Raw genomic sequence first — 13,251 nt, forward strand, 5'->3', positions numbered from 1 at the left:
GTCAGTGAGGGCAGCTGAATTTGAAAGAGCAAATCTTAGCATGCAAAGGGACCCCGTGGTTCAGCTGTGAGACAAGCTGTTGGCATGGGGCAGGGCAGGAGGAAGTATGAGGCAGCAAGGACGTATAAGGCAGCAGTTACCATTCACTGTGGCCAAGGTCACAGTCAGGAGGAATCTGGTATGGGGATCTTGGGGCCTTGAAGTCCAGTGGGGTATGGAGAGAGGTATGGTTCTACCTCTCAGACAAGCCCACTAGTCTACTTCTAGGAGCCTGGCTTCTGTCCCCTTATTGAGGATTGTATTCTGTCTGGATTAGATGGAGGTTGTGGATGTCACTGCAGCTCCCAGCCATTGGCAGGAGCATTTTTAGACTCACCTGGATAGAAGCTCTTGGAGCTGACCACCCCAGGCTTGGAGAGCTCAGGGTCTGTTAATCCGAGGCAGTAGAAAAGGGCTCCCAGAAGCTCCTGCTGATAGCCCAGGAAAAAAACAAGCTGCTGTGCCATAAACTTTAATATAGTGTATTGGCCAAAGATGCAGGCTTTAGAACCAGACCTTCTTGAGACCAGACCTCAGCTCCACTCATTCCCTGCCTGTGCTACCTGGTCAAGTTACTTAGCCTCCCTGATCTCCAGTTCCTTATCTGTAGACAGGAGATAATAGTAGTACTCACCTCTGGGAGGCGTTGTGGCGCATCTAGCCAGTGAGAAGTGTTTGGCACAGTCGCTGGCACTTGGCAACACATATTGAATGGTGGTTGTTCTCATTATCATCAATCACCATCACTGTCATTATTATTCAGGTGCCCATCCAGAGACTGCCATTTTGCTCCTCTCTGTGGTTTTTACCTTGTGCTAAACCTGTTCCTGTGCTTGCTTCTCAGGAGCCGCAAAGATAGCTTGGAAAGTGACAGCTCGACGGCCATTATTCCCCATGAGCTGATCCGCACACGGCAGCTGGAGAGTGTGCATCTGAAATTCAACCAGGAGTCAGGAGCCCTTATTCCTCTCTGCCTAAGGTGAGCCCACAGCATCTATCTTGGTCTTCAGGGGATACTTTAGAGCCTCCCCAAGCCCTTCCCCCAGTGCCCAAATCCTCGAGAGCCCTCAAGGAGTCACCAGGCCTTTGCTTGCTGTCTCCTTTAATGAGCCACCTGTCAGGGTCTGGGGCTCAAAGAAGGGAGGAGAACTTCTTTGTCTTAGGCCAGTTTGGGAGCCTGGGGACTCTGGACCAGCCAGGAGCCCCCATTTCACTAGGCTACGAGTATTCTTCCTGCCCACCAGGCCTCTGGCCCACCACTTTGAGCAGTGGCTGCCAGTTGGCCCTGTGGATCATTCCTAGAGAGGGGCTCTCCCTCTTTTTTTTTTTTTTTGAGACAGAGTCTCAACCTATTGCCCTGGGTAGAGTGCCGTGGCATCATACATACCCTGTTTCCCCAAAACTAAGACAGTGTCTTATTTTAAGGTGTGCTCCCAAAGATGTGCTTCTTATTTTCAGGGGATGTCTTATCTTTCCTGTAAGTAGATCTTATTTTCGAGGAAACAGGGTAGATCACAGCAACCTCCAACTCTTGGGCTCAAGTGATTCTCTTGCCTCAGTTTTTCTATTTTTAGTAGAAACAGGGTCTCACTTTTGCTTAAGTTGGTATCAAACTAAAGAGTTCGAGCAATCCACCTGCCTTGGCCTCCCAGAGTGCTAGGATTATAGGCATGAGCCACTGCACCTGGCCATCTCTCTCTCTCTCTCTTTTTTTTTTTTTTTTTTTGAGACAAAGTCTCACTCGGGTGGCTTATGGTTGAGTGCCATGGTGTCATAGCTCACAGAAACCTCAAACTCTTGGGCTCAAATGATCCTTTTGTCTCAGCCTCTTGAGTAGCTGGGACTACAGGTGCCCACCACAATGCCCAGCTATTTTTTTCTATTTTTAGTGGAGACAGGGTCTCGCTTTGCTTAGGCTGGTCTCAAGCAATCCTGAATACTCCTGATCTCAAGCAATCCACCCATCTCAGCCTCCCAGTATGCTAGGATTAGAGGTGTGAGCCACTGCTCCCGGCTGAGAGGTGCTCTCTTCTCTGTATCTCTTGTCTAGCCCAGAGCAGCAGCAACCCCCACTGGGCCCAAAACTATGGCCAAAGAGCCCCATTGGTCTCAGGCCTTACCGCTTGGTTGACAGACCTTCCTCATTTGCAAGTTTTGGAATCTGGGAATCCAAGGGATTAGATGCTGAAGTACTTTCCAGTGTTCAGAGAATTGTTTCTCAGTTCTATTTCCCTTAGGAAAGTTCTGTGATCCAGGGGATCTCAGATGCCCCCAGATACTCCACAAGCTCAAGGTCAGGGGATGGCTGGGTCACCAAAAGCACTAAGATTTGGGGTGAGGGTTCTGGTGGGTTGGGCTCTATTTCTCCTGCTTGCTGCTTTTCTCATGCTGAGCAGTCAGTTCTTCAGATCCATTGTCTAGCCCAGCGGACTCCTTATAAGACTGGGAAGCCCACCTGTGTCCTTTCTGCTGCTGTCCACAGTGCCAGAATCCCAGTCATATAGCCAGAATTCAGCTCTCTGCTCAGGAATGCTGCACTGGGCTGAATCTGTTGCATCTGACTTCCTCCACAGCCCTCTGGAGTTCCACCCTCAACTTTGAAAGCAGGGGAGGCAACAAGAGGTAACACAAAACTCACGAGAACAGTGACAAGGAAGAAGAAGTTAGACAGTTTGTACCCTCTCCAGTGTCTCCCAAGCCCAGAGAAGGAGCCTGAAGTGTAACCAGCAAGGCCATCCATCCTGGGCATCAGGGCAAAGATACCATGCAGTCAGAATGAGTGGGACCCAGCAGGGCCCACCACCAGGACCCCAACTGCTGCCTCCTAGCCATTCCCATGGCTCAGGCTCAGAGTTTTTAGACTAGTGAAGGGTTAATCTAAGGCAGCCTGAGAAAGCAAAGAACAGGGTTTGCTTCCTTCGTTGACTGGCACCTCTGCCCCTGCTCATCCTTCTCCAAGGTATTTTTCCACACTAGGGATTAACAACTTCTCAGTGGCTCCATCAGAGTGACCCCACTTGGCTTCAGCATTTTTTTTTTTTTTTTTTTTTTGTAGAGACAGAGTCTCACTTTATGGCCCTTGGTAGAGTGCCGTGGCATCACACAGCTCACAGCAACCTCCAGCTCCTGGGCTTAAGCAATTCTCCTGCCTCAGCCTCCCGAGTAGCTGGGACTACAGGGGCTTCAGTATTTTTTGTTTGATTACTTTTGTTTTAAGATGTGCTTGTGGCCTTTGGGCTAGCCATCTGAATTAGTTATGGAAAAGTCCAGAAGCAATTAGCAGATTCTTCCCTGGACACTGTGAAATGTCCTGCTATGAAGGCACTATACTGTCATCCCAGGGACTCTGAAATTTAGAGGCTGGGCGTGGTGGCTCACACTTGTAATCCTGGCACTTTGGGAGGCTGAGGCAGGAGGATAGCTTAAAACCAAGAATTTGAGACCAGCCTGAGTAAGAGTAAGGGATACCCTGTCTCTATAAAAAATAGCAAAACTATTTGCCTGTAGTCCCATCTACTCGGGAGGATTGCCTGAGCCCAGGAATTTGAGGTTGTAGTGAGCTGTGATGGGGCCATTGCACTCCAGCCAGGGTGACAGAGCAAGACCCTGTCTCTTTTTTTTTTTTTCTTTTGTTTTTTGGCTGGGGCTGGGTTTGAACGCGCCACCTCCAGCTTATGGGACTGACGCCCTACTCCTTGAGCCACAGGCGCCGCCCAAGACCCTGTCTCTTAAAGAAAAAAGTGTTTTGGCTCAGCACCCGTGCTCAGTAGTTAGGGCACTGGCCACGTACACCAAGACAGGCGGGTTCGAACACGCCCCAGGCCTGCTAAACAATAATGACAACTGCAACAAAAATAGCCAGGTATTGTGGTGGGCTCCTGTAGTCCCAGCTACTTGGGAGGCTAAGGCAAGGGAATCACTTAATCTCAAGAGTTTAAAGTTGCTGTGAGCTGTGACACCACAGCACTCTATTGAGGGGAACATAGTGAGACTCTGTCTCAAAAAAAAAAAAAAAAGTTTTTGTTTAGATACTACTTCACCTCCATCCCCCACCTCTGGGCATAACCTTGGTCATATTGCTAACTTTCATCTCTGGCCTCAGTTTCGTCACCAGTACTTAAGAGAGGTGGACTCCACTACTTCTGCAGTTCTTTTGAACTCTGATCTGGAGTTGTTGCTGCTAACTTTGAGCCCTTTGGAAGGATGACATTATTAAACTCATGAGAGAAGCTTTTCTTTGAAGGTGTTGAAATGAGCATGTTTGCATAGTCTCCCATTTATCAGGCAGGTGAGCAGTCAGGAGGGCACTTATCAGGCATCCTGGCCCACAGAGCATGTTCTCCATAGTTCCAGAGTCTTGGCAAGGCCTGCTGTTTTGGGGGCTGTTTCCAGGCCCAGATCCTCACTGTCTCCATGTTCACCTCCCCAGGGGCAGGCTCCTGCATGGACGGCACTTTACATATAAAAGTATCACAGGTGACATGGCCATCACGTTTGTTTCCACGGGAGTAGAAGGCGCCTTTGCCACTGAGGAGCATCCTTATGCAGCTCATGGACCCTGGCTACAAGTAAGAAGGCTCTCTTTCTTCTCCTGACCTTCTTTCTGTAGGCTCTCCCCATGCCTGCTCCGCCCTCCTCTCCCCTTGGCAGCTCTTGGTGGCACTCCTTCATGAGGGTTTGGTTATGAAATGCCTCTTGGATCAGAGCCTGAGGCCTGTGTGTGGTTATGGAATGTGGATGCTGCTGCTACCCCAGCAGCTCCAGAAGTACTTCCTGCCCCCTCTCCCATCCTGTCACCTGAGACACTTATGATAATTCTCTAGGCCCTGGCTGTTGGTAGGCCTCAGTGGCCTGAGCCTCCCCTTTTTGCTCCCCGTTCCCCAGTAATAGTTCCTCTATTCCTCCTGATGGAAACCCAGCTTGTCTTGAGCAGAAACCTGCTGGCTTATCTAGAATGCTTTGTCCCTCCTTTGCTCTTCTGGCTGAAGCAAGCATCAGAGCTACTGTCAAGCAGGATGCTGGGGCCTAAGAGCCATATGCCTCCTTCCAACCCTGCCCCTGGTCCCTATGGGTGCTCAGCCTGCTCCCCCATACTCCGCAATGTATGGGAGAGACAGTATCCTTTGTGGACTTATATTTGTTTGTTAGGAGTTGGGGGAGGAACAAACACTTCATCTTACCTCTCTCAGAAGTATATTAAAGTGGATGTGCCTTGTTTGTAGTGTGTTGAAAGAATATAGTGTTGGAAGGATGAGGGGTTACAGGAGACTGGGAGAGAATTGGGCTGGTTTTATGTGTTTAACCCAGCCTGGGAGTTCTGTGGAGCGTATATACTCTTAATGCAGGCATACTTACTGTCTGTGTGTCTGCATAATTTCTCCTCCTTCAGGCCAGGCCACCCTTCTCCCCCACCACCAAAATACTAACCCTTAATTAAAACAAACAGCAAACAAAGGACACCAACCACACTCCCCAGATTAAGCTGAGGTAGAAATGGAAGCTAGTGTTTTAGGGATATTGCGTTCCATAAATTATCTTGCCTTTTTCCACTGTTGTTGTTATATTGTTTCATAACAAAATTACTTTGAACCATAAAGTTATAAATACATTTTAAAAGTCCCACTTGGGGGCGGCGCCTGTGGCTCAGTGAGTAGGGCGCCGGCCCCATATGCTGAGGGTGGCGGGTTCAAACCCAGCCCTGGCCAAACTGCAACAAAAAAAAATAGCCGGGCGTTGTGGCGGGCGCCTATAGTCCCAGTTGCTCAGGAGGCTGAGGCAAGAGAATCGCCTAAGCCCAAGAGTTAGAGGTTGCTGTGAGCCGTGTGACGCCATGGCACTCTACCCAAGGGCGGTACAGTGAGACTCTGTCTCTACAAAAAAAAAAAAAAAAATCCCACTTGGTAACATTAGATTTCTGTCCATGTGGTGGTGGTAGTTACTGTAGTAAAAGCTCCGAAGTATAACATTTGAAGTTAGCCCAGTACAAGTGGAAAAGGCTGCTCCCCTGTCCCACTTACCCCACCCCCCCAGGGGCCACCACTGCCTCTGTGGAGAACAGGAAGGAACAGGTCGCTCTCCTGAGCAGAGCTGGTAAGGAGGTGCAGACTGTTCAGGAGATCCCAGCCTCTGAGAGTTCATAGGTCATTGTTGACAATAGATGACAGGGTGCTGACAGGTCTCAGCAGCAGTGTCCTCAGATAGCATGTGTGTAATGAAGGTTTGGGCACATTTTCTTGGGAGAATAGGGGTTGGGTCTCCTCAAACTCAAGAATAAATTCCGGGCGGCGCCTGTGGCTCAGTGAGTAGGGCGCCAGCCCCATATGCCGAGGGTGGCGGGTTCAAACCCAGCCCTGGCCAAACTGCAACCAAAAAATAGCCGGGCGTTGTGGCGGGCACCTGTAGTCCCAGCTGCTCGGGAGGCTGAGGCAAGAGAATCGCGTAAGCCCAAGAGTTAAGAGGTTGCTATGAGCCGTGTGACGCCACGGCACTCTACCCGAGGGCGGTACAGTGAGACTCTGTTTCTACAAAAAAAAAAAAAGAATAAATTCCACCCGGTTACATTCCACACCCTCAACTCCAAACCTGCTCTGGGAGCTTTGCCCTCCCTCGCAGACTGTCCTTCCTGCCCTGAGGAGGGTAGTCCCCACCTCAGGAACCTTGGCCCCCATAGGACTCAGCAGATGTCATGTTGCCTCATGCCCTGGCTGCTGAGGTTCTCATTCCCAGCACTACAACCCCCTCACCTCCCTGGCAGCCCTCAGTGAGCTTGAGCACTCTGCACCCGCTAAATGATCAGCACAGTGTCCCCTCCCATGGGCTGTTGCCTGGGGAACCAGGGAGCGGTGGGAATGAGCTACTGCCCTTGGCGTGTTTCAGTAAAGTTGCTGTGCTGGGAACTGCTTAATCAAAGGCCTATGTTATGGGCTCATTAGTGTGGTCCACCATGGGGCCCGCTCATAGGAGAGCTCTTGGGAAGGCTGGCTGGGGCCCTACTCCTCAGGCGTGCACCCTTGATCACTGAAGGGTTTCTCAGCCCCTTTCCAAGGAGCCCTGGGAAACCCTCTGACCCTGCCCCAAGTCACATTCTCAGGGCTGGGTCTAACACCCACCCGAGCCCTTTTCCCTCCCCGCAGTCAGCCAGCACTTTCTGCATCTTACTGTCAGTCTGCCTGCCTTTTAGGGTCCTACCACAGTGGTCATAGGCAGCTCCCTAACTTGTGGGAGCCTGAATTTGTGCTGCTATGGGCTTGTAGGTCTCCCTCAGAAGCTGGCTGTCTCTCTGTGTGTCTCTAGGTCTTCCAGCAAGACTGGGGATTTGCAGTCACCAGGGAGGGCCCCAGGCCCTCGGGAGGAAGACTCCAACACAGAGAGGCCTTCCCTTGCTCCCTGCAGGCTTCTCGCTGACTTTCCCACAGCTCAGAGATGTCTCCCTGGGCCTTCTGCGTCCAGGCCTGTTGTGGGCAGAGGAACAGGAAGGAGCTGAAAGCAGCAGATCCAGGACATGAAGAGACCCAGTCTTCTGTTGCTTTGGCTGGTACTTGAACTCTCCTTGTTGGTCCCAGCTGAATTGAGAGGGCTGGGCTAACTTCCTGTAGCAGCCTTCAGCAGCCTTGGAAGCCCTCACTCTCAGCCTTGGCACCTGGTTCTGGCTACCAGCCCAGGCCTGTTATCTCTTGGGGGAAAGGCATGGCAAAGACACCCTGCATGGTGGAAGAGTGACAAAGGAGAGGCTGAGAGGAAGAGATAGAAGGTTAGGGAACCTGAGCCCCTCTCCGGAGCTTGTGGAATAGCCCCAGCCAGGCCTCTACTCCCACCTGCTCCCCTACCTTCCCCACCTCTCCAGACCCAGGAAAGTCAGGGCCCCAGTGCACAGAAAAGCAGAGCTCTCTGTGACACCAGGTGGGGCACAGCAGGCATTCCCTGCTTTATGGAGAATCTGGGGAGAGGAGGGGCAGGAAAGCCAGCTCCAGTTCCACAGGCTTTTTCACTTTCCGAAGAATGACACCTTAACTCCGTCAGCCCTGCCATTTATTGTTTTCATCCTTTTTGAGGTTGTAAAGCCTGTCAGCCAATCCCAGAGCTGGGCAGGACTGTTTTCAAACCTTGGGAGGGAGGCCTGCCAAGGTCCTCTCCTGCACCTCCTTCCCCAGCATTCACTCATCCCAGCAGCTTCTTTTTTTTTTTTTTTTTTTTTGTGCAGATTTTGGCCAGGGCTGGGTTTAAACCTGCCACCTCCGGCATATGGGGCCGGGTACCGTACTTGTTTGAGCCGCAGGTGCCGCCCTCATCCCAGCAGCTTTAACAAGCCTCCCTCCCACGGCTCAGCGCCTGTAGCTCAAGCAGTTAAGGTGCCAGCCACATACACCAGAGGTGGTGGGTTTGAATCCAGCCCGAGCCCGCCAAACAACAATGATAATTACAACCAAAAAATAGCTGGGCATTGTGGCGGGTGCTTGTAGTCCCAGCTACTTGGGAGGCTTAGGCAAAAGAATCACTTGAGCCCAGGAATTGGAGGTTGCTGTGAGCTGTGATGCCACAGCACTCTACCCAGGGCAACAGCTTGAGGCTCTGTCTCAAAAAAAAAAAAAAAAAAAAAGCCTCCTTCCCTTTCTCCCTCAAGCCTGTCACCACTGGGCTGTTAGTCTTCTGAGCAGGATCCTGGCCCAGAACTGAGTCGTTCATCTGTCCCCAACCATGATCAGTCTGAAGGGGGAGAAGTCTCAGCCCCAGAGTCACATAGGGGTCATATCACCAGATCTGGGAATTCTTTTTTGGGCCTTGCAATGCTTTCTCAGCTGTGTGGTGTCTGGCAGCTCACTCAAATGGCAACCCCCTAGTCCCAGCTGCTCCCTGCCATCCCTAATGGGAAGCCTTGGGCTTGGGAGAAGACGCCCAGCAGCTGTTCCAAGTGGACTCTGCTGCTCCGGGCTGGGCTGGGGGAGTTGCTGCCAAGCTCTCCTCCTACCCTGGCAGCTGACTCACCACTGTTCAGGACAAGCCCCTGTATTCTCCTGTCCCAGCACTCATTTGGATGTTATATGAAAGATGACTTGGAAATCCCCGGCCCAGGCCCTGGGCAGCTCATCTTTGGTGCTTCTGCTCTTTTTTCCTTCTACTGGTGAACCTAGCCATACCTGATTTCTCTGAAGACCTTTGTTTGCGCTGTCTCAAAGACCTTATTATCCAGGGGTATGCCTACTAAGGTTTAGAGCCCAGCAATGTGCCTGGAGAATTACCCTCCCTTGTTGGAGAGGACTGTATTGCCCCACTGTATCCCTAGCAGCCAAAAGCCAGGGCAGAAGAAGCCTGAGCCTCCTCCTGGCCACCAGAAGCCAACTTTTCACCACCCACCAAGAACAGGAAATGAGTGAGGCCTCGCTGTGCCCTTGCTGCAGCCAACTACCTCCTGCCCCTGAGCTGAGCCTGGGGTTGGGGGGTCCTCCAGGTTGTTTCTGGCTTTTGGTCAGGCTGTGGAAGGGGTTTGGGGGGAAAGGGACTCAGACAGGACTGCTTCCTCATCCCTGCCTCCTCCATTGCCAGAGCAGCTCTTTGGCAGTCCCTACCACTGTAAACAACACATTTCCTTCCCTGAGAAAAGGAAAGGGAGGGAAAAGAAAGCCAGATTTGTTGGGAAGTGAGAACAAGTGTCAACATGAAGAGCAAACAAGGCCCTGGACAAAGTATGGATTGTCGTACCAATGGGAAGGAGTGGGCATTGTCAGCCACTCTTTGCAGACTCAAAAATATCATTAACCACAGACATTTGAATCAGTGTCACATCTCTAGCAGCTGGGCGCCTGCCTGTAATGAGCCTGGCCTGCCTAGAGTAGGTACTGATGAAAGATCACTTTTTGGGTTACTTTATAAAACTTGTTAGGGCCTGGGGAATTGTAAGGTTATTGAGAATCCTTCCTTACCAACAGTCATCCAGGCTGGTTAAAGCACTTGGTGTGAGTCCACTGAAGTAAGCTGCTGGCCTAGATTCCAAGACCCCTCCCTAGTCAAAGATGTGGAGTGAGGTGAGGTCCGTTGCTCCCCTCACAGCTCAGCCAGCTAGATGGTAGTAGGTACAGTCACCAACTTACCCCAGCTGGTTAAGCCTATGCTCAACCCCCTTCCCCACTGGGCCTGGGTATTTCCTACCACTCCCCTGACCTGGGTTCTTCTTAAAAATGCAAGTGCCTTGACCAAGGCAGTGGCTCATGCCTGTAATTTTAGCACTCTGGGATGCTGCTCGAGTCCCAAGGCTGGGTGTGGCAACTCATGCCTGTAATCCTAGCACTTTGGGAGGCCGAGGCAGGTGGATTGTCTGAGCTGATCGGTTTGAGACCAGCCTAAGCAAGGGTGAGACCTTATCTCTAAAAATAGCCAGGCGTTATGGCAGGCGCCTATAGTCCCACCTACTTGGGAGGCTAAAGCAAGAGAATTGCTTGTTGTGAGCAATGATGCTACGGCACTCTACCAAGGGCAAAAAAAAAGAATGAGACCCCCATCTCTACTAAAAATAGAAAAATTAGGGGTGGCGCCTGTGGCTCAAAGGAGTAGGGCACTAGCCCCGTATGCCGGAGGTGGCGGGTTCAAACCCAGCCCTGGCCAAAAACTGCAAATAAATAAATAGAACAATTAGCCGGGAGTTGTGGCAGGCACCTATAGTTCCAGCTACTAGGGAGGCTGAGGCAAGAGAATCACATAAGCCCAAGAGTTTGAGGTTCTTATAAGCTATAAGACCTTTGCAGTCTACCCAGGGCAACAAAGCAAGAGTCTGTCTCAAAACAAAACAGGGCGGCGCCTGTGGCTCAAAGGGATAGGGCACCAGTCCCATATGCTGGAGGTGGTGGGTTCAAACCCAGCCTCGGCCAAAAACCACAAAAAACAGAAAACTAGAGTTTGGCTCGGCTCCTGTAGCTCAGCAGTTAGGGCGCCAGCCACATAAACCAGAGCTGGTGGGTTCAGGTTCAAATCCAGCCCTGGCCTGCCAAACAACAGTGACAACTACAACCAAAAAATAGCTGGGCGTTGTGGCGGGTGCCTGTAGTCCCAGCTACTTGGGAGACTGAGACAAGAGAATCGCTTAAGCCCAAGAGTTTGAGGTTGCTGTGAGCTGTGATACCACGGCACTCTACCCAGGGCAACATAGTGACACTCTGTCAAAAGAAAAAAACAAGGGCGGTGCCTGTGGCTCAAGGAGTAGGGTACCGGCCCCATATGCCGGAGGTGGCAGGTTCAAACCCAGCCCTGGCCAAAAACTGCAAAAAAAAAAAAAAAAAAGTTTACTCATCTCCACATGAATTCATAAAGACTCTTTCATTTTGACGTCAGAGCAAGCTTTTCCATGCTGCTTACTGAGGGGAGTGAGCTCAAATCAGTGAAATGATTCATCCAAAGAAAAATTAACTAATTAAGCAAGGGGTGGATTCTGAGCCCAGATCCATTAAAGTTGAGAAAATACTTGGTTTGCTCAGTTCTCACCTAGGTGCCTTAGCAGATGTAAACTGCAAAGAAATGAATCAAAATAAGCAGATTTTAGGTTATAATTTCTAAATGTCATGTAAAGAGAAGTTCAAATGGATCGTGAGGGCTTGCCGCCTGTGGCTCAAGCAGCTAAGGCGCCAGCTACATACACCTGAGCTGGTGGTTCGAATCCAGCCCGGGTCTGCCAAACAAAATGATGGCTGCAACCAAAAAATAGCTGGGCGTTGTGGCAAACGCCTATAGTCCCAGCTACTTGGGAGGCTGAGGCAGGAGAATTGCTAGAGCCCAGGAGTTGGAGGTTGCTGTGAGCTGTGTTGCCACAGCACTCTACCCAGGGTGACAGCTTGAGGCTCTGTCTCAAAAAAAAAAAAAAACAAATAGCTGGCATTGTGGTGAGCGCCTGTAGTCCCAGCTACTCGGGAGGCTGAGGCAAGAGAATCGCTTAAGCCCAGGAGTTGGAGGTTGCGTGAGCTGTGTGATGCCATGGCACTCTACCGAGGGCCATAAAGTGAGACTCTGTCTCTACAAAAAAAAACAAAAACAAATGGATTGTGAGGGCAGAATAGCCATGAAATCAGCCACAATGCTCAGAGAAAAAGCAAGCAAGCCGTATCTATGCTTAGCCACAACTTGAAAGAAAATAGAATTCCTTAATTAATTGTTTGGATTACCCACAACCCAGAATTATTTCAGTTTGGAGATGGTAAAATATGGTGTCTAAGAGCCCTGGCTCACAAATCAGATCTAGCGTGTGATTAAAAACCTCTCATTCTGTCTTTCAGCTTCCTTATCAGTAAAATGAGGAAAGGATATTAATTTGTCAGTAAATGATATTAATTTGTAAGGTTTCTGGGAGTTTAAAAAGTGACGTGTGGGCGGCCCCTGTGGCTCAAGGAGTAGGGCGCCAGTCCCATATGCCGGAGGTGGTGGGTTCAAACCCAGCCCCGGCCAAATTAAAAAAAAAAAAAAAAGTGACGTGTGTGTTTTAAATTGGCTAGAGCTAACATCACTGAATTCACGGAGTGCTAAGGGCAGAGCAAGGGAATAAGGCATTTAAGTTATGGAGCGTTTTTTGTTTCCCTCATTAAGTGACACTTCCATGTTTCAGTTGCTGGTGTTGAGACTGTGCATTAAGTTTTATGTTTCCTATAATCTATAAGAAATCAAAAGGATAAAGTTACTGATGTCCAAACAATCAGAAAAGCAGCGGAATTACTCTTGATTTCTAGCTATAAATTGAACAAAGGCTGAAATCAATAAAAATTAACAGAAAATAATAGAGAAAGGAATCGCTGAATGAAAAGCTGTTTTTTTTATGCAGAAGATTCAAGTTTATTAGAGGAAAAGCTGGTTTTTTAAAAAATATAAATAAAATTGATAAATTTCTAGCCAAACTGGAACAGGGGGAGGGGGAGAGGGAGAGAAGGAGAAAGAGAAAATCACTATAGACATTAAAATGATAACAAAGGAATTTTTTTTTAAATGTGTCAATAGGGGACAGCGCCTGTGGCTCAGTGAGTAGGACGCAGGCCCCATATGCCGAAGGTGGCGGATTCAAACCCAGCCCTGGCCAAACTGCAACAACAAAAAAAATAGCCGAGTGTTGTGGCAGGCGCCTGTAGTCCCAGCTGCTTGGGAGGCTGAGGCAAGAGAATCACGTAAGCCCAAGAGTTAGAGGTTGCTGTGAGCCGTGTGACATCATGGCACTCTACCCGAGGGCGGTACAGTGAGACTCTGTCT

At 50.0% G+C, this 13,251-nt stretch overlaps 2 protein-coding genes across 5 annotated transcripts in view; both read left to right on the plus strand.

Annotated features, from left to right (window-relative positions):
• Nucleotides 1-13,251, plus strand: part of MFSD13A (major facilitator superfamily domain containing 13A) — a 294,129-nt gene that overhangs the window by 154,378 nt on the left and 126,500 nt on the right. The window lies entirely within an intron of this gene.
• Nucleotides 1-13,251, plus strand: part of SUFU (SUFU negative regulator of hedgehog signaling) — a 138,625-nt gene that overhangs the window by 113,447 nt on the left and 11,927 nt on the right. For 3 of the 4 annotated variants that reach the window (XM_053583064.1, XM_053583065.1, XM_053583066.1), the window contains exons 9-10: nt 884-1,018; nt 4,469-4,607. In XM_053583064.1, the coding sequence (XP_053439039.1) occupies nt 884-1,018; nt 4,469-4,607 (274 nt within the window). Of the gene's footprint in view, nt 1-883; nt 1,019-2,276; nt 2,305-4,468; nt 4,608-13,251 lie in introns of those variants that run through there. The other variant, XM_053583068.1, reaches the window with a different exon arrangement.

This window comes from Nycticebus coucang, chromosome 3, assembly GCF_027406575.1.
Source record: "Nycticebus coucang isolate mNycCou1 chromosome 3, mNycCou1.pri, whole genome shotgun sequence".
Lineage (NCBI taxonomy): Eukaryota > Metazoa > Chordata > Mammalia > Primates > Lorisidae > Nycticebus > Nycticebus coucang.